Genomic DNA, 26142 nt, shown 5'->3' with positions numbered 1-26142 from the left:
ACAGAGACCAAGTTGGATAAGCTGCAGGCCTTCTCAAACCTGAAAGACTATGAGAAAATCATGTCTCCTAGTCGAACAGAGGGAAGGGGTGCCGATGTAGTTCTGATCCGAAAAAACTTGGCTCTGCAGACACGCGGAATCTTTGTAGACCCAGAAGGTGATTCGGTCATTCTGGATCTTACTTTCAGTGGTAAGACCTTCAGGCTGATCGGTATTTACACGCCTTGCACAGCGGGCGAACGGAATGAATTCTGTCAACGCCTGGAGGATTTTCTTGTGACGTCAAAGACAATAGTAATATTAGGAAACTTGGCTCAACCGGTGGGAAAAGTAACTCACACCTCGTCGATCTGCTGAAGCGATTTAGGCTGGCAGATCGATTCAGATTCGAGAATCCGAGCGTTCCAATGTGGACTTGGAGTAATAACTACGGATCTCTCAGGTCTTATATAGACAGGATAGTAGTGAATACTAGAGATATGTCCCCCCTTTAGTCATCAACAATTTGCTTATATATCCTGTACGGATCACAAATTAGTGACGTGCAAGGTACATATAGATAGAATCCACAGACAGGGATCTGGTTACTGGAAGTTGAAGAAGACCCTATTGGCTTGCGAAACATACAGTAGCCAGATTAAGGAGTTCGTCATGAGGCACTCACCAGTACCATGTTGAATAACCGGTTGTGGGTTGCCCTAAAAGAGCCATTCGACTCGAGTCTATTAGATTTAGCAAACAGTTAAGACGTTAGAAGAGGCACTGAGAAAGGGCTCTGCATCCCAAGTTTTGGCAGCGAGGTCGGCCTTGGACCGACACCTCAATGCCAAACATGATGGTTGCACGGTCCGGGCTAAAGTACGCGCACTGGGTCGCGAGAGTATCAATGTTACCGGGTAGGTTTGGCCTGTAGAAACCCAACGTGGCGTAGATGGTATGATTAGATTTGTGGTAAACGAACACAGACATATATACGCTTATCCGTCTATACATATATATGTCACTATTTCCGCAGACAACGGTTAAAATTGAAAAACATTTTATACATATATATATATATATATATATGTACATACATACATATATTTACACACATACTCATACGTGCATGTACGTACCCACTCATACTCACACAACACATACACACACTCACATACATACGCACGCTAAAATACACATACATCTTGTAGCGGGCTGGATCTGATGTGCCATATCAATTTGATACGATGTAGCCCACTACTAAATGTAGCGTATAGATGTAAATCTTCAAGGTTCTCGCGTCGAAGTAACCAGTGAACATCAACTCCAAATATAGTGATAGGAACCAATACACAGGTCCCCCTTCCCAAACTCAACTAGAGCTTATGTACCAGGAAACATGTACGTAAGGGAATACTTATATACACATATGTGTATGGATGTGTGAGTGGATATATATATGTGTCCTTATAATAACAATAACAATTGACTCATTGGTGTGCATGTATAGACGTTTATGTATGTACACTTAAGTGTATATATATATATTTATGTTTATATATGTCAGAGTATGCATGCATATGTATGTGAGTTTTTATGACTTTTATGTGATTTTTAGGTCAAACTAGAGCATTTGACCCAGTGACAAAAATAATAAAAAAATTAGTCTAATAGGTGTAAAACAACTTGCTGAGAATAAATATGAAGAAAAAATGCACGCTCGCGAACGGGGGGGTGGGGGAGAGGGCTCGGAACATTCACATCGTGAATGATCCGAGACGCCTCACCGGAGCCAAGAAACAAAAGAAAAATAGGGTAACAGATGTAAAACAACTTGCTCTGAAAGAATATCAAGAACGAACACACACACACACACATATATATATATATATATACACACATATATAAAGACCACTATGTGAACGGCTAATATGCTAGATCACATTCTTCTAGCACATTAGCCGTTCACCTAGTGGTCTCCTTTATATATACATATACAATAATCCTTTGAGATCTCATATAATTTTTCAGAATCTCCTGATTCTTTCAATGTACTAGTTCCATGGTATTAAATTGATATTAATTAATATCCAGTTCTTTACCTTACTGTTTTAATTTATACACACAAACACACACACACACACACACACATATATATATATATATATATATATATATATTAGTGTGAATATATATATATATATATATATATTCACACTAATTACACTGGTCAACAAAATGAAACTTTTTTTAATCATCCGAGTTGCTGATTTACTTTTCTGGGTTAATTTTTGATGCTGATTACGAATCTGAAGTCTGATTTCGTCTATCGGGTCACATTTTCATGTTAATGATACCTGCTGTTTTAACTTATAGGATACGTAAAGCATGTCTATATAAAGTATAATGAATACAAGATACGATAATTTCATAGCTTTTTATTGTACAAAATTAAAATTATTGTGTACAAATAAGTTGGAATACACTCGAATGCATAACAACTTAAAATCTTTGGGATTTGGACTTTCTATGGTGTTTTGTCTCAGGTTCATCCCTGTATAACATCCAACAGTAGTCAGTTAACATTCCTGCATTCCAAAATCTTTGATATCATTGTTCCATCAATGCAATATCTTGATGAAAGCGTTCCCCTTGCTCATCAGACACTGCTCCAAGGTTCTCTGCAAAAAAGTCCAGATGTGAATCAAGGAAGTGGATTTTTAGTGACATCCGACAGCCCATTGCAGCATAGGAGTCTAGAAGACATTTCACTCCATTTCTAAACTCTAGAGATCTCTTGTTGCCTAGGAAATTTTCACAGAGCTATTTGAAGGATTCCCAGGCTTTAAGCTCAATTTCATCCAGTAGCTGTGAGGAAGTGGTTGTCCTTCAAGAGTTCTTTTATCTGCAGACCTATGAATACACTCTGCTTCAGTTTTGCCTCTGTGATTTTTGGAAATTTGGCCTTCACATATTCAAAACCTTTTGAACTTTTCCAGGCAAGTGTCTTTATGAATTGTTTAATGAGGCCAAGCTTTATGTGAAGAGGGAGAAGAACATTTTCTGGGTTTAAAAGTGGCTTGCTCTGGACGCTAGAAACTCCCGGCTCATATGATTTTTGCAAAGTCACTCTGATTAAACATAGTGCTTGTTAGTTGCACGACTGTCCCATAGGCATAAAAAGCAACAATATTTCGTGAACCCAGATTGCATTCCCATCAACATTCCAATCACTTTCAAGTCTCCACAGATTTTCCAGCTGTAGTTTGTATACATTATGGCATTGAGGAGTACTTGCATGTTTTCATAACACTCCTTCATGTGCACTGAATGTCCTATGGGAATGGATGGTTTCTTATTGCCGTTGTGTAGTAGTACTACCTTGAGGCTTCTCTTAGATGAATCGATGAATAAGTGCCATTCAGCTGGAATATGCTCTTGGAACAAGCAGCGAAATAACTCATCAGTGTTATTACTGAAACAAAGTGGTCCATCAACAGAGAAGCATGAAGTCAGATCACTATTTCTCTTCCTGAAATGAGTAATACAAACATCTTTCTTAAGCAGACACTTTTCTTGTAGGCGAGATGCTAATAGTTCAGCTTTATCCTTCAACAATGACAAGTCTCTGACTAAATCATTTAACTCTCCTTGAGAAAATTTCTGTGGTACGTCTTCATTTTCAATCGTGAAATCTGCATCCACTTCAGTGTCTTCCACAGCAGTAGTATTTTCTTCAGGAAATACATCTTCGTCAGACATTTGAAGGCCATTTTCTGGTGGTATTGGAATAGGAAGATCATCATCGTTGTGTGGTACTGGTCTTCTTGCTGATTCCAAGTTGGGATACACAATCTTATGCTTGGTCTTTACAGTAAACCCACATACATTAATGTTGCAGAAATAACAGCCCATGAAATGATCCTTTGGCTCTCTCCATATCATAGGTGTTGTAAACGGCATTGCTCTCTTCCTCTTATTTAGCCAATCCCTTAGTCCATTTGCAGATGATGTGCAGGGCCCAACTCTTATCTTGATCCCCGAGAGAGCAGCCAAAGTATAACTGGTTGACCTTCTTGATTTCACTTGTGATGACACGTTGCTCAGCTTTGGTGGTAAATGAACCACAACATGACAAAATATATCAGGACTGTTCTTGCAATGCCTTGACATCCCGAGTAGAATTTGATGATGAGTTGGCACCTTAAACAGAAAGTAAAATTTATGAAAAGAAAAGATTATGAAAACATAAAATTACAAAATGAATACAAATAGTTATAAAACAGAAGGCAGAATTTACCTGTATAAGATGTTTACGTGTAGCGATACTGCTGATGGGAGTTATATACCTCTCTTATCTCATCAGAAAAACTGTGCCTGATAGAAGGAAACCAATTACATTTTTGAAATCTGCAGACAAAACTACATATAAAACGCCATATAATATCCCTGATGAAAATTGGCTGTTGACCAGTGTTATTTTTTGCTTTTGAGCTCGGGTCAAACACTATAGTTTAGAGGCCATGGACTGACGATGTAAATGTTCCAAGTCCTCTCTCCACTCCGCCTTTCGCGAGCGCGCATTTTTTTTTTTTCATATTCATTCAGAGCAAGTCGTTTTACATCTATTACACTATTTTTCTTTTGTTTCTTGGCTCTGGTGAGGCGATGTGAATGTTCCGAGCCTTCTCCCCACCCACCTGTTCATGAGCGTGCATTTTTTTCTTCATATTCGTTCCCAACAAGTTGTTTTACACCTATTAGACTTTTTTTTTTTCTTTTGTCACCGGGTCAAATGCTTTAGTTTGTGCCATATATACTGTAAATGTTTCTACTGTGGATTGCAATAAGTTATACTTACCTTCTTCCTAATAAATAGAAAAAGTATGTATTTGACAATATAGATGTTATACCTATTATTATTTGTCCTAATGTTACATTCAAGTTATTTGGGAAGTATAATTGTTGTGTTTATGGCTGTCATTAGATAGCTGGGTAGCAAAAACAATTGTAATTGTAGCTGAGCTTTCTACTAAGATTGCTGTAATTAGTAGTTAGGTTGTATAATTGTTCTTGTGTAATGTCATGTGGAGTAATGTAAGTGTTGTTTTAGTTATTTAGTACTGGCCAGTTTGGGACTGGAAGTGTCCTGGATTTTCCAGTTTTCTGTCTAAATATAAGATAAAATGTTAAAAGAACAAACATGTATTTAACAAATTTGTAGACGACTGTGCGAACCAAAGGAGAAATGGTGACGAATGGAAACAGGCTCCTTTTAACGCGTCGCACAGTCGACACAAAATATATGATATGTTATAATACTATAACATAAGAGAACTAGGAAATTTGCCAGCAAGGAAAAGATAGGGAGTCAACCGGTAAAGATGTATAACAGTAAGGTTTATTAGAGCATTAAACTGTATGTCTGTGTGTGAGTGTGAATGCGACATAATAAAACACAATGTAAGACAGGCCGTCATGTAAACAAAGAGTGTGTATACAAATATATGTATGTGAATGCAAGAGATACAGAGCATAGAAAAGAGTCAGTAACACGGATAAGGAAATACCAGTTCTCAGTTAAGGTACACAGTAGATTTGAAAGTCTGTATATAAGAGTTTGAGGCGTTGAGGCAGAGCTAAGTCACATGTGCAGTTGAGGCTTCTATGCCAGGCCGGGCTACTTGATACAGATGGTCTTTCGCAGGTTGAGTTCTGTTAACCTAGGTGAAGATATTTCACAACAGTATTGGTTGAACCTGTGCGGGCGCTGTTTGGTTGCTGTTGGTAGCTTGTGTACGTAGTGACGTCGGGGAAGCTTGTAGTAAACAGTTGAACGATGGTGTTGATGTAGTCGCTGGAAACTGGCTGGTTGGTGTTATGTGGTCAACGACCAGATCTTAGAAGATCTGAAGCCGCGACAAAGTGGCGTGTATAAAGCAGGCTATTTATAGGTACGGAGAGGCTCCAGAAAGATCAGAAAAATACTCTCTCACATGACCTTATTAGATGGCCACGATTGGTCGGTTTGCATCCTGGTGCGAACAGTACTGGAGACAATTGCCGCGCAAACAAAAGTCAGTCAGGTGATGACACAGCAGGGTCCAAGGCGGGAAAGAGTTGTTACCTGCTACGTTCGCATTTGTAAATAAATAACGGAGAAAGGTGGTTTCACTACATAGCGTCGCACCAGTCGGTTTGTCGAAGACAAACAGACAAAACAGGAAATAATTGTAGTGAAAAAACTGAAAGAACGGTTGGTCCTATAGCTGGCACTTAGTCACCATTTAAGTGAAGCTGTGTGAACAGAATCATGTCGGGGTCACCAGTTTGTTGAGTGTCGACCGTGCAACGCGTTTAAAAGGAGCCTGTTCCATTCGTCACCATTCTCCTTTGGTTCGCACGGTCATTCTCTACAAATTAATACACTTCTAAAGCAAGGACTGTTTGATATTTGTTAACCCATTTAAAATTCTTATTATACTATACAATGTATACTGTATGTTTATAGGATGAAAACTAAATGAAAAAAAGTAAAAAACATGATTTTAAGAGATACAGGTACAAATTAATACACTTCTGAAGCAAAGTATGTTTAATCTTCATCATTCCACTTTAACAAAAGTGAAGAACTAAACTATTTTAACACATCATAAACAAATTAACCAACTTTAACAAACAGAGTCTGTTTACTCAATACAAGGTACAGTATATTGCACAGTATTGGACACTATTCCCAGATTCCTGGAAATCCCAAATTTCTGAAAGCCAGATTAGAGGTCAGGTATTGTAGTAATTGATAAATTTATGATATTGTTATAATTGTCAAAGCTTTAGATGAATTGTATGCCTTGATGCTGGCTTAACATCATCAACACAACCATAGATTTCTTAAAATTTGCATACCAGTCTAAAGCAATAAACAAAATTAATTCATATAAAAATTTTTGTTATCAAGCTGAATTATCTTAGTATTGATAAAATATCTCCAAATAAGAACAACAAATTTGTTTCTTGTATTTAGTACACTAAACTTTTACTTTATTTTATTTTCATTTTCTTTGTGCATACATTTGATATTTACTACATATATCATGTCTTGCCAAATTATGATTAAACTACAGCTGTTACAAGAATATGATTTGAGAGTATGTACCATGCTTCTCTAATTGTTTTAGATGCCTATGTAGTAGTAAGCAAACATAAACATATTCTTTGCCTTCTCATTCTTGTTCTGGTAGAATCTAAGAACCTTTGCAACTAACCCTTGTTGAGTTTCACTGGAATGATCCAATTCATTTGACAAAGAAATCTAAATGTTAAAGGGTTAAAAAGCTGATAATTGTTACAGCTTTCATTGCATATTTTTCTTTTGGACAGGAAACAATGACTACATGCAGTTGTCTATGTTATAAAATAATTACAGTTTATGAAGGCATGTGGCTTAATAGTTAAGGTCTTGATCGGGTTCTGGGTTTGATTCCTGAGCTGGGTGGCATGTTGTGTCCTGAAGCAAGACACTTCATTTGATGCTGCTCCAGTCTACATAAATGGAAATGAATACAAGCTGAATGATGGTGCTGCTTTCTCTCCTTGCAGCTGCCATATCCATGATGTCAATGCCCAAAGATTTTCAGGCTTGAAAGTTTTTCTAATTGTTGCACATTAATTTCCACAGCCCTGAACTACACACAAAACAGGGAATTTCCATTTTGAGCCATTTTCAGGGGATGACAATTGATGCTTAGAGTAGTTTTAAATGCTATAGTTTTACATTTCTATACTCACTATTAGGTGCATTTTTGAATATATATAGTTTTATATAGTTTCAGCTAAGTGATAAGAAGTTATTCTGGTTAAAAAATTGAAAAAACATCAAATTTTTCACCTTGTCCTGTTTTAGACCCCACTGTTGTGCAAGAAAACAGGTATTTCAGTAAGTGAATTCATGTGTTATTTTAAGATTTCAGACCTTCCTTTAAGATTAGAGAAGAGGGTATACTTACCAATTGTTGTTATTAAGTAATAGCTGATGAAAACTTGAAATATTTTTAAAATAGACTCCAAGATGTGGATTTTAGTAATTGTTGGTTGGAATTTTTTCTACATTGACTGAATTAAAAGGTTTGATCTTTAGTGTCTGAGGGACTTGAGATAGTAGGGATTAAAGAAACCTACTTTCTAAGGTATAGTATCAAACCTATCTGGAATGATGGGCCCCTAAATATAAAAGAAATTTAATATTTCAAAAATTTTGGAAGTTACTCAAAACTTTAAATGGCCATAAAATCTGACTGGTATGGGGATAAAATTTTCAGGAATTACTCCTCTCATGGATACTAACAAATGGTGTAAATTTGAAAAGAATTGAAGAACCTTTGCAACAGACCCTTGTTGAATTTCACTGGACCCGTGAATATTTCATAGAATTAATGGTAAACTTATTGGGTTATTTCTGAAATCTTTATCCAAAAAGCCTAGAAGCATAGCCATAGATAGTCGCTCATCTGTTAATCATTGAAAAGTGAATGGAATTGGAATACAAAGATTTCTTGAAGCACTTTATGTATACATTTTATATACTTTTTGCACAACTCTATAGACTTAATAAACTTCTCTCTCTTTCTCTCTCATTCTTCACCTTACCATCTTTTTCTCTCTTCTTTTTCTTTTGTTCTTCACCTTTCCCTTCAACTAATCACATGAAAGCATTACAGACGGGCTAAGTAACGGAGTAAAAAAACTTAGTTCAAAAAAGAATATTACACATTTCACTCACCACTACCTCTCCTTCCCCTGTCTTCCTCACTCTTTGTTCAGCCTGACTTAATTTAGTTAGAGAAAATATAAATACAGAACCAAAATTTGGTTCTGCTTTCTTTCAGCACCGATGGAGGAAACACCTTATGAGAGGGACTACACAGCTCTTACTCTTTGTCTCTCTCCTTTTTCCACCAATCTACAAGAAGTTAACAAAAGATGAATTTATCTGCAGAAGGGCAAATAACTTATGCATAGCACCAGCTCGAAGTTGTATCTTATATTGTAACAAAGAAAATAAAAGGCCATTTCAATTAATACTATTTTTCCTCTTCTCATTCATTTGTTAACTATAAATTGTTATACATGTATGTATGTGTATGATGATGATAATAATAATGAAACATGATTATTATAACAATGAAAATAAAGGTGATAAAAGCAATGATAATGCTGATGACTTTCATGATGATGGTTTTAACTTATTAGTCATTTCTCTGATTACAAAATTTCCATCTGTTACTTTCACAACTCCAATTGAAAATCATATCATTAAAACAGGAAACAACAAGACAAAATAAAAGCAATAATATTTAAAATAAAACTATCGATAGCTAATGAAAAAACTGCAGTGAGAATTATCATCTGTCTTATAATCAGTAAGATTTCATATTGAAATTTAGTTGAAACTTGTTAACTTATCAAAAGTAGGTACAAATTTTACATCTCCAATAATATTCATTTTTTATTTTTCATAACATGTAGATAGGACAATAGAATTTTAGCCCATGAAATGTTTTAAAATTTTGTTGTTTTCTTGCATTGTCTTAACATGTAAAAACAATAACAGGCCTAAATAACATATCATCTTTACTGTTGGTGCAAACATGTTTATACAGTCAAGAAGTTCACTTAGCAACCTGATAGCTTTAATTCAGTCCAACTCTTTTGCACCTTGAGCAAGAGTCTTCTGCTATAGTCTCAGGTCAACCAATTCCTTGTGACTGAAATTTGGCTCACAGAAACTGTATGGAAACCTGTAGTATATGTGTATATAAGTATATGTGTGCAGTTTTACACATAATGTGCACACACACACATGTATATCTACTATATAAATGTGAGTGTGTGTAGTTATGTATTCATGTTTAACCCTGAAAGGCTCTAAAATAGTGCTTCCTCAAAAAAAAACAAATTTGATTTTCAAAATCTGCATCTCAAAGATAATGTTCACCATAAATACTGATACCAAATATAAATAATAATACAAAACAAATTTGCAATGAAAAATAACTCAACCTTTAAATCTACAAATCTCAAACTATCTATTACTATTAATCTATCTCTCTATATATTTTCCACTTTCTCTCTCTCTTTCCCTCTCTCTCTCTTTCTTTCCCTCTCTCTCTCTTTTCCTCTCCCTCTCCCCCCCTCTCTCTCTGTATATGTATTAATTCTTTTGCATTGCTTTCATTTTGTTTAAAAACTCGGCTCCTGTTTACTTTCATTTTATCACAGCTATTATGTAAAAATTCTGTCTTCTGATTGAGTAACAATGATCAAATTTTAAACCTCTGTAACATTTTTCTAAAATTTTCTGGAAGAAATGAACCACAAACTTGGATTCAGTGTGAAAATGTACATCAATATACCAAATGTGAAAATTTTCACTTGACAGAAATGAGCTCTCTCTCTCTCTCTCTCTCTCTCTCTCTATCTCTCTCTCTCTCTCTCTCTCTCTCCCTCCCTCCCTCCCTCTCTCTCTCTCTCTCCCTCCCTCCCTCTCTCTCTCTCTCTCTCTCTCTCTCTCTCTCTCTCTCTCTCTCTCTCTCTCTCTCTCTCTCTCTCTCTCTCTCTCTCTAAAATATATCACTCATGCTGAGTGTGTGATGTTTTTCAGTGTTTGTAAGGAATTTCGTTAGGGCAACAGAGTGTTTTAAAAAGGGTATGTAAAAGATAATTCATTTTAATAGCATACTTTTCTGTTAGCATATGTTTTTTCTTAAATGCTTGTGCTCATACACATGCATGCACACACAAACTCACTTGGTGCAGGGGAAAAGTAAAAATTTAAAATATTTTTGGTTGCTACTTAAGTCCAGGCAATGGACTACTGCATTATCATTCCATAAATTGTTTATGGGAAGAAAAATACTTATTTCTTTATTGCCCACAAGGGGGCAGACAAAGGAATCAAGTCAATTACATCGACTCCAGTGCGTAGCTGGTACTTATTTAATCGACCCAAAAGGATGAAAGGCAAAGTCAACCTTGGCGGAATTTGAACTCAGAACGTAGCAGCAGACGAAATACCGCTAAGCAGTTAATCTGGCTTACAGTTCTGCTAGCTTGCTGCCTTATGGGGAGAAAAATATTGAAAAACATCAATACATGTCAAAGTGACAAAGAAATGAGGAAGATATCTAGTGGTCGTGGGATGTGTTAGAACAACAGCTAAATTTCCCACAAATCACACACCTTTTCATCTGAAAATTATTTTGAAATTATAAACAGAAACAAATTGCAGATGCAGACTGTCTGTTTTTTAAAACTATGATTAAAAAGAAAATTTTTTTAAGCTGAAATTTTAGGATTTATGGAGGGGCAGTGTTAATGGAAAAATATTTAAAATTTCACTGTTTTCTCACATTTCACCATTATTTCATATTTCATTTTATTTTTAAAAATAAAGGGAGTGGGGATTGTAATGGTGATCACCAATTTCCAAAATTTTGTTTTTAACCATCAGTTTTTAAGTGTGCAAGGCAAAAAAAAAAAAAACGGCCAAAATCAGTAATGAGTGGGGGTTTGATAATGTCAAATTTTCAAATTTTTTTTTTTTTTTTTTTTTTGCAAAGGTATTTCCCATTGTTTTTAAGAGCATAGTGTAAAAAGAAAATAGGACAAAATCAGTCTGGGAGTGGGTAGAAAGAAATCATAAATTTTCAAAAATTGTTTTTCATAAAAACTTCATTTTGCAAAGGTGTGGTGAAAAAAAATTGGAAAAATCCCCATCAAAACGAAGAAAACCCAGCTTATGTGGATGTGCCACTCACAATAGAATGCCAAGGCATACTGATGCAATACACAATATTCCCCAAAACAAAAAAGAAAAAATTGTGCAACACACCTCACCAGCATGAAAGTGCAGCAAGTAATGCAATAGAAAGTTACTTGAAACTACAAGATGTTGAATAATAATAGTGGTGATGACGATGGTGATGAACATTACCTTACCTCAGTTGATGAGAGACAAAAGTTTGCCCAGAAACTTTGGTGATAACAGCAAAAATGAGACTGGACCCTTAAGGGAAGGCCTCTCACTCAGCAGTGGTTCAGTACAGATGAAGACTGATCACAGCATCAACAGATAATAGAATGAAGAAAACAGGATAGTGATGGAGTGCAATTTAGAATGTGAACCTAAAAGAAGGGTTCTATATTTAAGAGATGAGGAATTATATACATTATTTATATTATTTACATTTGACGGATATTTGTTCTCATCTTGTTTGTTGTTAACATAATGTTTTGGCTAATATACTCTCCAGCCTTCTTCAGATGTTCTCATTCCTAAGGTATTTTTCGACGTTGTTGTTGTTATTATTATTATTATTATTATTATTATTATTATTGTTCAGGTCACTGCTTGGAATAAAACTCGGAATCTTGATGTTAGTAACCCGCGCACTTAACCACTACGCCATAGGGCTTATAAATCTAATATTTTTCTATCCTTCCTTAATATCGGCTCCCATATGCTGCTCATATCTGCACTCGGCCTGCTTAGGAGGTTGTTGTTTCCTAGCATATGGGCTGCTTCTTTTAGTTTTCGTATTTTCCAGTGGCGTTCTCTGTCTATTATTTTAACTTCATCCAACAGGGGGAGGTGGTCTCCATTTTTCCATACATGGTCAGCTATACTCGATTTATAAATAACTCCCAGTGTCACAGCTTTGCGATGTTCCTCTACCCTTATTTTGAGGGGGCGGCATGTTTAGCCTTTGCATAACCTACCACAGCTGCATGAGATGGAGTACACGCAGTCTTTGGTCATATTCTCTTCTATTGGTGGTTTTACTCGAAGGAAATATTTGCAAAGTGTTGTATTACTCTTGAATACTGTCCTGATGTCATATGGGCTGCATATCTTTTGTATCTTTTCGGAGAGGCCTTTCAAATAGGGTGGACAGTTTATTGGCCTCATCCTCTCTCTTCTTCATAATTGGAGTGGACAGTATACTTTTGGGGTAGTTGTTGCTTAACAGATTGTTATTGAGCTTGATCATTTCTTCATGGTGTGTATATATTCTTATATTCTACTTATATTCTTTGCACAACCCAACTTATATTCTTTGCACAATGTTTTAGGCACTGTATGGATGGTGGGAATTGAAGTCGAGGTATCATCCAATAAAGGTCGGCTTACTGTATACAGATGTCCTGAATCTATACTTGGTGCGTGTTATTAACACGTCCAGGAATGCTAGCTGATTGTCTTTTTCTTTTACCATTGTGAATTGTATGGATGGCTTTATTGAATTCGCATGATCTAACAGCACTTGGACATCTTCTTGGTGGGGCCAGAGTATAAAGGTGTCATCAACATATCGTAGCCATAGTGTTGGTTTTAGTGGTGTTGATCCTAAAGCCAAATTCTCAAAGTATTCCATGTATATATTGGCTATTACCGGTGATAATGGTGAACCCATAGCTAAACCCTCCTCTTGTCGATATATATCAGTGTCCATACTGAAGTAGGTAGTTTCTACACAGAAGGTCAACATTTTCATCAAGTTTCTTATTGGTATACTAGTGCGTTCTTTTAGATGGGTGTCTGTCACTAGTTTTTCTTGTATCATCGATAGTGCTTCACCAGTTGGGACTTTGGTGAACAGGCTTATCACATCTAGACTCACCATCTGGTTGGATTCAATGGGGGTATCCTTGATCAATTCTGTGAAGTGGGTGGAATTCTTCACGTACGATGTTGACTTTCCTGCTAATGGACTGATTACATCCACAAGGAAGCAGCTCAGTGGATGACATGCAGAACCTCTACAGCTCACTATAGGCCTTAATGGAATACCATCCTTGTGAATCTTAGGGAGACCGTACATGTGTGGTAGTTTACTGTGGTGTTAGGTCAGTTGTATGTACTTCATTGGTGTAAAGTGATCCTTGTTCTTGATCAAGATCTGTGACAACTTCCTCCGTTTTCAGAGTTGGGTCTTTCTTTTCTTTGCTGTAGCTACCATCACTTATAAGATTTGCCAACTTTTCAGAGTAGTCAGACTTGTTCATCACCACTGTAGCATTTCCCTTGTCCGCTGGAAGTATTATGATGGAATTGTCACTCTGTAGTCATTTGATAGTGAACTTTTCTTCCTTAGTGATGTTTGGTTTGGGAAGTTTCACTTTTTCTAGTACCTGTCTCACTTTCCACCTCTCCCTGAGCTTTTGGTATCTTTATGGCTATCTCTTCAATAGGGGCTATTATGTCCAAGTATGGAATATGCTTGATGGTTGTTGCAAAGTTGAAACCTTTGTTCAGTACTGCTTCTTCAGAGCTTTCTAGATGTCGGCTATTTACATTAATTACTGCTTTCACAGTTGGGTGACGGATTTCAGTCTTCATTCTCTGACCTTTGAGTTTCATAAACTTCTTAATCTGGCAGGTCTTCCCCATTTCAAATTCTTTCAGGTACAACTTTTCCAGATTTTGTTGGATTCTCTTTCTATCATTATCTCTGGTTATTTTCCTAAGTAATGAAGATAACCACTCTTTGATTTTGTTATTTAGTTGATGTTTTTTCCAACAGTTGTAATGGATCCTCTCACGGATGAGGGCATATCCTGCCCTTTCTGCTACTCTTTTAGCTTTCTGTGAATCGACTGGTGTCATTATATTCAAGCCAGGTGGTATTAGCTTTGAGTCTTTACATCTACATAAGAAAGTTAGATGGTTTGAAAGATGAGCTAGTTTTTGATGGAGTTTCTCTATATGTCTCCATTGAAGTCTAATGTCGGCTCCGTACCGATTAGATAATACAATTCGAAATTTCCCCAAGACACCTAAAAGAAGGGATTATAGAAAATGGATGTTAACACTTTGGATAGAGAAGGGTATATTGAAAGTGACTGAGCAGAGACCAGTAGACCAAACTAATGCTATTAGGAGAAGAAAGTGGATGATAGAATTGGAGGTGGGAGAGATCACAAGAGAACTGGAAAAGTAACGCCAGGCAGTAGAAAAACCAAACAACAACATAAAAGATACGGTTCACACCAAGGAAGAACTAAAGGAAAAGATAATTATAGTACTACTAATCCGGAAGGGACAACCAGCACCAGCGACTTGAGTGATTTAAGTGAGGAAGATCAGAAAATTGTAGATGAGTTGCAGGAAGTAATAAGGAAAGAAGAAAGGAAAATGTTGCCAGCATTAAAAGGTACCAACAGAAGGAAACTGTTAGATATGACTAGGAAATCAGATTCTGTTATCAGTAGGATAGATAGTAAAAATACAGGTGACACTAACTTATTGATCTATGCAGGAAGGGCAGTAGTTACTAGAAGATTAGGTATCCCTCAAAGGAAAATTAGAAAAGAGCAAATGTGGAAAAAGAGATTATAAAATAAAGTTAAGACAAGATCTGAGTAGAAGAGAAACCTGGAAACTGAACCAGTTAAGAAACACAAGGGTAGTATAGCTAGCAATTATAAACCAATCACTTGCTTACCATTAGTGTGGGAGCTGTTAACAAGAATACATTCAGAAAGCATTTAGGAGTACCTTGACAACCAGAATTTGCTGCCAGAAGAACAGAAAGGTTGCAGGAAGAAAGCTAGAGGAACACATGATCTATTGTACATAGACAAAGCAGTTTTAAATGAAGTAAAATCTAGAAAGAAAAATTTAACAACAGCATGAATAGCTTATTACCTACCTAGGAGGCTATATCTACTCTAGCTAATTACATGCAGTCTTCTACTGATATTAACCCTCTTCCATCTTTCTTTATAGGTAAGTATAATGTTGCCATTCCTGCTCTTGGGTGGAGTCCTCTATTCATATTGAATTCCTTCTTAGTTCTTCTGTCTAGAGTTGCTAATTCAGATTTTGTTCAATCTACAAAAGCTGATGTGTATTTAAGTAAGTAATGGCACTATCCACCCCTCATCTATTTATTAATAAAAAAAAAAATTAAAATAAGAGAAATAAGTACAAATTAAAAATTCAGATAAAGACTGAGTAAAATTAAAAATAAGATTGATATACAATATATACAATTTAAAAACACAATATACAATATGTACACTCACGTGCTGAAATACAATATTTACAATACACACAGACACACAGAGCTTAAAATGCAATATATACAATACATACACACACAAACACATGTAGTTGAATGGCCGTTGACTACTCTGTAGTTCCTCCACCCTTTGACGGGTCATATTTTTTGACCTGCAGGGTGTTCAACAACTGCCTACCTCACCAAGCAAGCCCGGTGGGGTTGCCAGTTTAGTGTTGAGGCAAGTGAAATCGAAATCGAACCAAATTCGATGACTGGCATCCATGCCAACCTTTCTTCATTGGACACTAAACTCTGCTTGCAAAGACCTGTTAGGACAAGTGAAATCAAAATTAAACCAAATTTGATGACTGGCACCCATGCCAGTGGAGCGCTAACAGCACCATCCGAGTGGGATCATTGTCAGAGCAGCTGTCTGGCTTCCATGCCAGTGGCATGTAAAAAGCACCATTTGAGTGTGATTGTTACCAGCGTCGCCTTACTGGCACTTGTGCCGGTGACATGTGAACAAAACCTTCAAGTGAGGTCATTGGCAATGCCGCTGGACTGACTCCTGTGCAAGTGGCACATAAAAAACACCATTTGAGTGTGGCTGTTGCCAGTACCGCCGGACTGGAACTTGTGCCAGTGGCACATAAAAGCACCCACTACACTCTCGGAGTGGTTGGTGTTAGGAAGGGCATCCAGCTGTAGAAACTCTGCCAGATCGGATTGGGGCCTGGTGCAGCCATCTTGTTCACCAGTCCTCAGGCAAATCGTCCAACCCAGGCTAGCATAGAAAGCAGACGTTAAACAATGATGATGATGATATATATATGTATAGATATAAATATATATATAAATATATGTAGTGGGTGCTTTTTACGGGCCACCTGCACGGGAGCCAGTCCAGCGGCACTGGCAACAACCTCGCTCGGATTATTTTCTAACGTGCACTGGCACAAGTGCCAGTAAGGCAACACTGGTAACGATCATGCTCAAATGGTGCTATTTACAGGCCACTAGCACGGAAGCCAGACAGCTGCTCTGGCAATGATCATGCCCAGACAGTGCTGTTAGTGCTCCACTGGCACAGATGCCAGTCATCAAATATGGTTCAATTACGATTTCGATTACACTTGCCCCAACAGGTTTTCGCAAGCAGAGTTTAGTGTCCAGTGAAGTAAAGATACGAATAAGTGAGCTGGCTACACTTCTGGCAGAGGCCACAGATTATGCTTTCACTTGGCTTGCCGGGTCTTCTCACGTACTGCATATCTCCAAAGGTCCCGGTCACAAGTCATTGCCTTGGTGAGGCCTAAAGTTCCAAGGTTGTGCTTCATTACTTCATCCCAGGTCTTCCTGGGTCTACCTCTTCCATGGGTTCCCTCAACTGCTAGGGTGTGGCACTTTTTCACACAGCTATCCTCATCCATTCTGGCCACATGTCCATACCAGCGCAGTCGTCACTCTTGCACACCACAACTGATGCTTCTTAGGTCTAACTTTTCTCTCAAGGTACTTACACTCTGTGGGCTATGCACACTGACATTACACATCCATCGGAGCATACTGGCTTCATTTCTTGTGAGCTTACGCATGTCCTCAGCAGTCACGGCCCATGTTTCACTGTCATGTAGCATGGCTGTTCGTACACATGCGTCATACAGTCTGCTTTTTACTCTGAGTGAGAGGCCCTTTGACACCAGCAGAGGTAAGAGCTCTCTGAACTTTGCCCAGGCTATTCTTATTCAAGCAGCTACACTTTCAGAGCACCCTCCCCCATTACTGACTTGGTCACCTAGGTAATGGAAGCTATCAACTACTTCTAATTTTTCTCCCTGGAATGTGGCAGAAGTTGTTCTCTTCACATTTTCAGTGTTCATTGCTCCTGAGCATCTGCCACATACAAAAACTATCTTGCTAGTTAGCCTTCCTTTGATATTGCTGCACCACTTATGTGTCTATAGCTTACACTGGGTACATTTTATGGAGTTTCTACCTACGCCTTTTCTACAGATCGAGCAGGGCCATCTACCTGAAGGGGTTTGTGGTTTGTCTACCTTCCTACTTATTAGGACTTTGGTTTTAGCTAGGTTGACTCTAAGGCCCTTCGATTCTAGTCCTTGCTTCCACACCTGAAATTTCTCCTCTAGTTCTGATGGTGACTCAGCAATTAGTGCAAGGTCATCAGCATAGAGGAGCTCCCAGGGGCATCCTGTCTTGAATTCCTGTGTTATTGCCTGGAGGACTATGATAAATAGGAGGGGGCTGAGGATTGAACCTTGGTAGACCCCTACCTCTACCCAGAATTCTTCACTGTACTGACAGCATCCCTGTACATGGCTTGCACAGCTCTCACTAACCACTCATCTATCCCTAGTTTCCTCATTGACCACCAGATAGAGGAATGGGGGACCCTGTCAAAGGCTTTCTCCATGTCAACAAAAGCCAGGTACAGAGGTTTATCTTTGGCTAGGTATTTCTCCTGCAGCTGTCTTACCAGAAATATAGCATCAGTGGTGCTTTTCCCTGGAATGAACCCGAACTGCATCTCATCTAAACTGACTCTCTCCCTAATTAGTTGGGCTGTGGCCCTCTCAGTGACCTTCATTACCTGGTCCAACAACTTGATACCTCTGTAATTGTTTGTGTCTAAAGCGTCACCTTTACCTTTGTAGCAGTTGACTATGGTGCTGCTACACCAAGCCATTGGGTATGATTCCTTCGTGTATCACCTGATTAACTACACGGGTGACTAGGTTATAGCCGACACTGCCAGATATTCTGAGCATCTCTGCAGTGATTCCTGATAGGCCGGGGGGCTTTCCCTGTCTTCAAACTCCTGATTGCTTTATCTACCAAGGTGCTGTCAATTAGGATAGCTGGTCCCTCTGTTGGGTCGACAGGAGGCAGACTCTCTTCCTCCCATTCATTCTCTTTACTAAGCAGCCTTTCATAGTGGCATCTCCAGACCTCTCTATTTTTAGCCTCGTTTAGTGCAAGTGAGCCATTATCCATGCGGACACATTTCTCACCTACGACATCACAATTCACACTGTCTTGCAACAGAACATTGGCAAATTTTTTCTTATCTGCTTCCCCTCTAGCTAAATAGACCTGTCTCCTAGCTTCCCTTCTGGCAGTCCGATACAATTCCCTGATACCTCCGTCCTTCCAGTACTTCCAAGCCTGTTTCTTTTGTCTAATAGCCCTGTCAACCACATTGTTCCACCACCACGTTACTTTGGGTCGAGAGGGGACTTTGCACTAACCACAGATCTGGTCGGTAGCTCTCAGCAGGTTGTTCCGTAGAAACTCCAATCGTCTTCCACATTGTGTGATGCTACATCCCCTTCTATTTCGTCAAATGCTTCGAGTAACACATCTCTATATCTCTGTCCATTTGCAGGATCTTTAAGCTTTCAGACCCTTTAGTGTCCAATGAAGGAAAGGTACACATAAGTGGGCTGGCTACACCCCCAGCAGAGGCCTCGGATTATGGTCTCACTTGGCTTGCTGGGTCTTTTCATGCACTGCATATTTCCAAAGGTCTCCCTCACAAGTGATTGCCTCGGTGAGGTCTAATGTTTAAAGGTCGTGTTTCACCACCTCATCCCAGGTCTTCCTAGGTCTACTTCTTCCACAGGTTCCCTCATATATTTATATGTATATATATGAATATATATATATGTATAAATATATATATATATATATATATATATATATATATAAATATATATATGTATAAATATATATAAATATACATACATATATATATAAATATATAAATATGTACATATATTAGAAAATATATATATATATAAATATATATATGTATAAATATATATAAATATACATACATATATATATAAATATATAAATATGTACATATATTAGAAAATATATATATATGTATATATATATATACATATATAAATATATATTTATATATATATATAAATATATATATGTATATATGAATATATACGTATATATATATACATATATAAATATATATTTATATATATATATAAATATATATATGTTCCGTTTACATATTTGTTTTATTGGCTAAACTGGCAATATGACCATCCCCAAGTACTACAAAATATATATATGTATATATGAATATATATATATATATATATATATATATATATATCGTTCGTTCGTTCGTTTAACATCCGCTTTCCATGCTAGCATGGGATGGACGATTTGACTGAGGACTGGTGGAACCAGATGGCTACACCAGGCTCCAATCTGGTTTGGCAGTGTTTCTACAGCTGGATGCCCTTCCTAACGCCAACCACTCAGAGAGTGTACTGGGTGCTTTTACGTGTCACCTGCACGAAGGCCAGGCAGGCGGTACTGGCAACGGCCACGCTCATCGCGCTCGAGAAACCTCATGTGTCACCTGCACAAGAGCCAGCCCAGGGGCACCGACAACGATCTCGCTCGAAAATCCTACAACAACCCCACACACAAGAGCCAGTTCAGGGGCACCGGCAGCGATCTCGTTCCAAGAAATTTCAGGTGTCACCAGCACAAGAGCCAGTCCAGGGGCACTGGCAACGATCTCGCTCGAAAAACCTCATGTGTCAACCGCAAAAGAGCCATCCCAGGGGCACCGGCAACGAGCCCGCTCGGACAATTTCATGTGTCGCCCACACATCAGCCAATCCAGGCGCACAGGTAACGATCCCGCTCAAAAGATTTCATGTGTCGCCCGCATATGAGCCAGTCCAGGGGCACCGGCAACGACCTCGCTCGAAAAATCTCATGTGTCACCCGCAAAAGAGCCAGCCCAGGGGCACCGGCAACGATCCCGCTCGGACGATTTCATGTGTCGCCCGCACATCAGCCAATCCAGGGGCACCGGTAACGATCCCGCTCAAAAGATTTCATGTGTCGCCCGCACATGAGCCAGTCCAGGGACACTGGCAACGATCCGGTCCCGCTCAAAACATTTCACGTGTCACCCGCACAAGAGCCAGTCCAGGGGCACCGGCAACGATCTCGCTCGAAAGATTTCATGTGTCGCCCGCACATGAGCCAGTCCAGGGGCACCGGCAACGATCTCGCTCGAAAAACCTCATGTGTCACCCGCACAAGAGCTGGCCCAGGAGCATCGCCTGCACATGAGCCAGTCCAGAGGCACCGGCAACGATCCCGCTCGAAAAATTTCATGTGTCACCCGCACAAGAGCCAGCCCAGGGGCACCGGCAACGATCTCGCTCGAAAGATTTCAGGTGTCGCCTGCACATGAGCCAGTCCAGGGGCACTGGCAACGATCCCGCTCGAAACATTTCATGTGTCACGCGCACATGAGCAAGTCCAGGAGCACCGGCAACGATCTTGCTCAAAAAAAACCTCATCTGTCACCCGCACAAGAGTCAGTCCAGGGGCATTGGCAACGATCTCGCACGAAAGATATCATGTATCATCCGCACATAAGCCAGTCCAGGGGCACTGGCAACGATCCCGCTCGAAAGATTTCATGTGTTGCCCGCACATGAGCCAGTCCGGGGGCACTGGCAAACGATCCCGCTCGAAAGATATCATGTGTCACCCGCACATGAGCCAGTCCAGGGGCACTGGCAACGGTCTCGCACGAAAGATATCATGTGTCGCCCGCACATGAGCCAGTCCAGGGGCACTGGCAAAGAACCCGCTCGAACGATTTCATGTGTCGCCCGCACATGAGCCAGTCCAGGGGCACCGGCAACGATCTCGCACGAAAAACCTCACGTGTCACCCGCACAAGAGCCGGCCCAGGGGCACCGGCAACAATCTCGCTCGAAAGATTTCATGTGTCACCGGCACATGAGCCAGTCCAGGGGCACTGGCATTGATCCCGCTCGAAACATTTCATGTGTCTCCCGCACAAGAGCCAGTCCAGGGGCCCTGGCAACGATCCCACTTGAAAGATTTCATGTGTCACCCGCACATGGGCCAGACCAGGGGCACCGGCAACGATCTCGCTCGAAAGAACCTCATGTGTCACCCGCACAAGAGCCAGTCCAGTGGCACTGGCAACGATCTCGCACGAAAGATATCATGTGTCGCCCACACATGAGCCAGTCCAGGGGCACTGGCAACGATTCCGCTCGAAAGATTTCATGTGTTGTCCGCACATGAGCCAGTCCGGGGGCACTGACAAACGATCCCGCTCAAAACATTTCATGTGTCACCCGCACAAGAGCCAGTCCAGGAGCACTGGCAACGATCTCGCTCGAAAAAACCTCATGTGTCACCCCACAAGAGCCAGTCCAGGGGCACTGGCAACGATCCCGCTCGAAAGATTTCATGTGTCGCCCGCACATGAGCCAGTCCAGGGGCACCGGCAACGATCTCGCACGAAAAACCTCACGTGTCACCCGCACAAGAGCCGGCCCAGGGGCACCGGCAACAATCTCGCTCGAAAGATATCATGTGTCTCCCGCACATGAGCCAGTCCGGGGGCACTGGCAAACGATCCCGCTCGAAACATTTCATGTGTCACCCGCACATGGGCCAGACCAGGGGCACCGGCAACGATCTCGCTCCGAAAGAACCTCATGTGTCACCCGCACAAGAGCCAGTCCAGTGGCACTGGCAACGATCTCGCACGAAAGATATCATGTGTCGCCCACACATGAGCCAGTCCAGGGGCACTGGCAACGATTCCGCTCGAAAGATTTCATGTGTTGCCCGCACATGAGCCAGTCCGGGTGCACTGGCAAACGATCCCGCTCGAAAGATTTCATGTGTCACCCGCACAAGAGCCAGTCCAGGAGCACTGGCAACGATCTCGCTTGAAAGATATCATGTGTCGCCCGCACATGAGCCAGTCCAGGGGCACCGGCAATGATCTCGCTCGAAAAAACCTCATGTGTCACCCGCACAAGAGCCAGTCCAGGGGCACTGGCAACGATCTCGCTCGAAAGAACCTCATGTGTCACCCGCACAAGAGCCAGTCCAGGGGCACTGGCAATGATTCCGCTCGAAAGATTTCATGTGTTGCCCGCACATGAGCCAGTCCGGGGGCACTGGCAAACGATCCCGCTCGAAACATTTCATGTGTCACCCGCACATGAGCCAGTCCAGGGGCACCGGCAACGATCTCCCTCGAAAGAACCTCATGTGTCACCCGCACAAGAGCCAGTCCAGTGGCACTGGCAACGATCTCGCACGAAAGATATCATGTGTCGCCCACACATGAGCCAGTCCAGGGGCACTGGCAACGATTCCGCTCGAAAGATTTCATGTGTCGCCCGCACATGAGCCAGTCCAGGGGCACTGGCCAACGATCCCGCTCATATATATATATATATATGTATATATTTATATATATATATATAAATATATACATGTACATATATATATATATATATAAATATATACATGTACATATATATATATATATATATAAATATATACATGTACATATATATATATACATACATATACATACATATACATACATCTATATATATATATATACATATGTATATGTATATATACATATATATATATATATATATATATATATATATATATATATATACATATATATGTATACATATATATATATATATATATATATATATATATATGTATACATATATATATATATATATATATATATATATATATATATATATATATATATATATATAAATATATATATATATATATATATCTACATATGTATATGCATATACATATATATACATCATCATCATCATCATCATTGTTTAACGTCCGCTTTCCATGCTACTAAAACCAACTATAAACCACACGACAATAGTGGGACAGGCTCTTCATTCCCTCGGATTGTGCCTAAATCTGGGAATGTGATAAGTGGAATGGCTGATAAGAATAAATTTGTAAGGGTAGTTACTGACGGAAATAATTTTAAGGATGGCTATAAAAAATTATGTAATTGTAGGGACCCTTTTTTATGTCCTCTCAGCGGACTTTGTTTGTCCACAAACGTCATGTGTAAATGCATAGTCAGAGATGAGGACAAACAAAATAAGTTTTATGTTGGAAGTTCAGTGAATTTTAAAGCCAGGTATAGAGCGCGCATGAGTTCTTTCTCAAATGAGAAATATTATAATTCCACAACACTCACCTCTTACCTGCATGACTTCAAGAGGAGGAATAAGAAGTACTATCTTGAATGGTCAATCTTATCTAGAACCCCCCAATTTAAGACTAATATTAGCAAGTGTTTATTATGTATTAGGGAATCCCTTTCCATTCTTAGGTCTTTCGGGCCAAAAACCTTGAATAAGTTTATTGAGGTAATCCCTTTTTGCAATCATAAATTTTCCTCCACCTTCCTAAAACTATATAAAAATAAAAATAAGAACAAAAATAGTATTAGTAGTGGTAATAACGGTAGTAATGGTGATAATAATAGTAATGATAGAAATAAAAATAAAAATACCAAAATATAGATATAAAAATAATAATAAAAATATGGATACAATGGTTAGTATTTATTTATTATCATAGCTTACATTGGATTTGAAACCTGGTAGTTTTAACCTGCTTGACTATTCTAAAGGGTATATTAAAAATTAAATTTTTTTTTTTTTTCTTTTAGGTGTAGTCCATATTATTTATATAAGCTTGCTCTCATAATATAATTTCTTTCTACTGGTGCCTTCATTGATGTTTGTGTGTGTTCTTTACCCTGAAGAGGGGGTCATCACTAGTTTGTGCTCTATTGTGCTCTAAATACTTTGATGTACCCCCGAAATGGCCATAGGTGTTTTGTTTGTATTCCAACCTATATTTGTAATCCTTTGTAAATGATGTTAAATTATGGATTGATTTTACTGATGTTACCTGCTGGATGTTGGTTTAATGTATCGACTTGTGTGCCTTGATTTTCTTGGACTTAAATAACGTTGATGGTGAAATATGGATTTTACCTTGTTACACATTGGATGTTGTGTTATTATGTCGTCCCGTGTACTTCGGTATTCCTGTGTATGAATTATGAAATTGGATTTTACCTGCTAAATTTGCTGTCCTGAGGGAAGTAATGAACTTTTGTACAATTTAAACTTAAACTTCTTTTATTAGCCATTAATCTCAATGAATGAACTATTTTATTACGTTTCCCTATGTATTATTTTATTTTATTGTTTTTTCTATATTATTTTTTCTATATATATATATTTTTATTCCACTATATCTGTACCGCTCTATAATATTTTTAATCACCTTTTAATCGCAGTTTATTTATTCATGTTATTCTATTATATTTTTTTAATCGATTTTATTCTTATGTATAAAATTTTTACTTCCCTTTGCTACTTTGGTTTTGTGGTTTATGCTGTACTTCCTATGTGTGGTCATTGGTGGGTTGTGGCTTTTTGAGTCGCTGACCTAATGGTTTTTATTCTGCACTTAATTTTATATATATATATATATATATATATATGACGGACTTCTTTCAGTTTCCGTCTACCAAATCCACTCACAAGGCCCGAGGCTATAGTAGAAGACACTTGCCCAAGGTGCCATACGGTGGGACTGAATCCAGAACCATGTGGTCGGTAAGCAAGCTACTCGTGCGCCTACATATATACATATGTGTTTGTATCTGTATGTATTGACATCATCCTCATCATTGTTCTTACATGTCTGTTTTATCCATACTTGTATATGTTAGACAAGGCTTTGTTGAGGTAGTTTACTATGCTAGATGCCCTTTCAATTGCCAAAACCTACTTTTTTTCTAGTCTTTTGCATGATGGGCTGCACTGTATACTCTCATATGATTTAAGGTATATGAAAGATATATATGAAAGGCAGTGAGGCAGCTGACTGCATTAGGCTAACCTCTTAATTATTATTGTAAGTTTCAATTTAGTGAAGGCTGCCAGGTTTCCTTGGCTAAAACTAATTTTCAAATGTATGTAATTATTGTTAATATGAAAAGCATATTTTCTTCTTTTTTCAGATGTTTTCCTTCTCAGTGTATAACTACTTTTTAGTAGTAGTTCTTTATCTCATCACAACCGAATGCAGCACTACATTTGCCCCAGGTATCCAACATCTTTTATTTATTTATTTATTTTCTATAAATAAGAACATTATA

At 38.8% G+C, this 26142-nt stretch overlaps 1 protein-coding gene across 6 annotated transcripts in view; it reads left to right on the top strand.

Annotated features, from left to right (window-relative positions):
* The window catches only part of LOC106868009 (lysozyme), a 104406-nt gene that overhangs the window by 44152 nt on the left and 34112 nt on the right, over positions 1-26142 (top strand). For 4 of the 6 annotated variants that reach the window (XM_089347127.1, XM_089347124.1, XM_089347125.1 and 1 more), the window contains exon 2: positions 26005-26089. In XM_089347127.1, the coding sequence (XP_089203253.1) occupies positions 26005-26089 (85 nt within the window). Of the gene's footprint in view, positions 1-9313; positions 9447-10625; positions 10685-26004; positions 26090-26142 lie in introns of those variants that run through there. The other 2 variants (XM_014913107.2, XM_089347126.1) reach the window with 2 other exon arrangements.

Source organism: Octopus bimaculoides, chromosome 2 (genome assembly GCF_046866305.1).
Source record: "Octopus bimaculoides isolate indiv1 chromosome 2, ASM4686630v1, whole genome shotgun sequence".
Taxonomy (NCBI): domain Eukaryota; kingdom Metazoa; phylum Mollusca; class Cephalopoda; order Octopoda; family Octopodidae; genus Octopus; species Octopus bimaculoides.
This window is presented reverse-complemented; position numbering and strand designations above follow the sequence as displayed.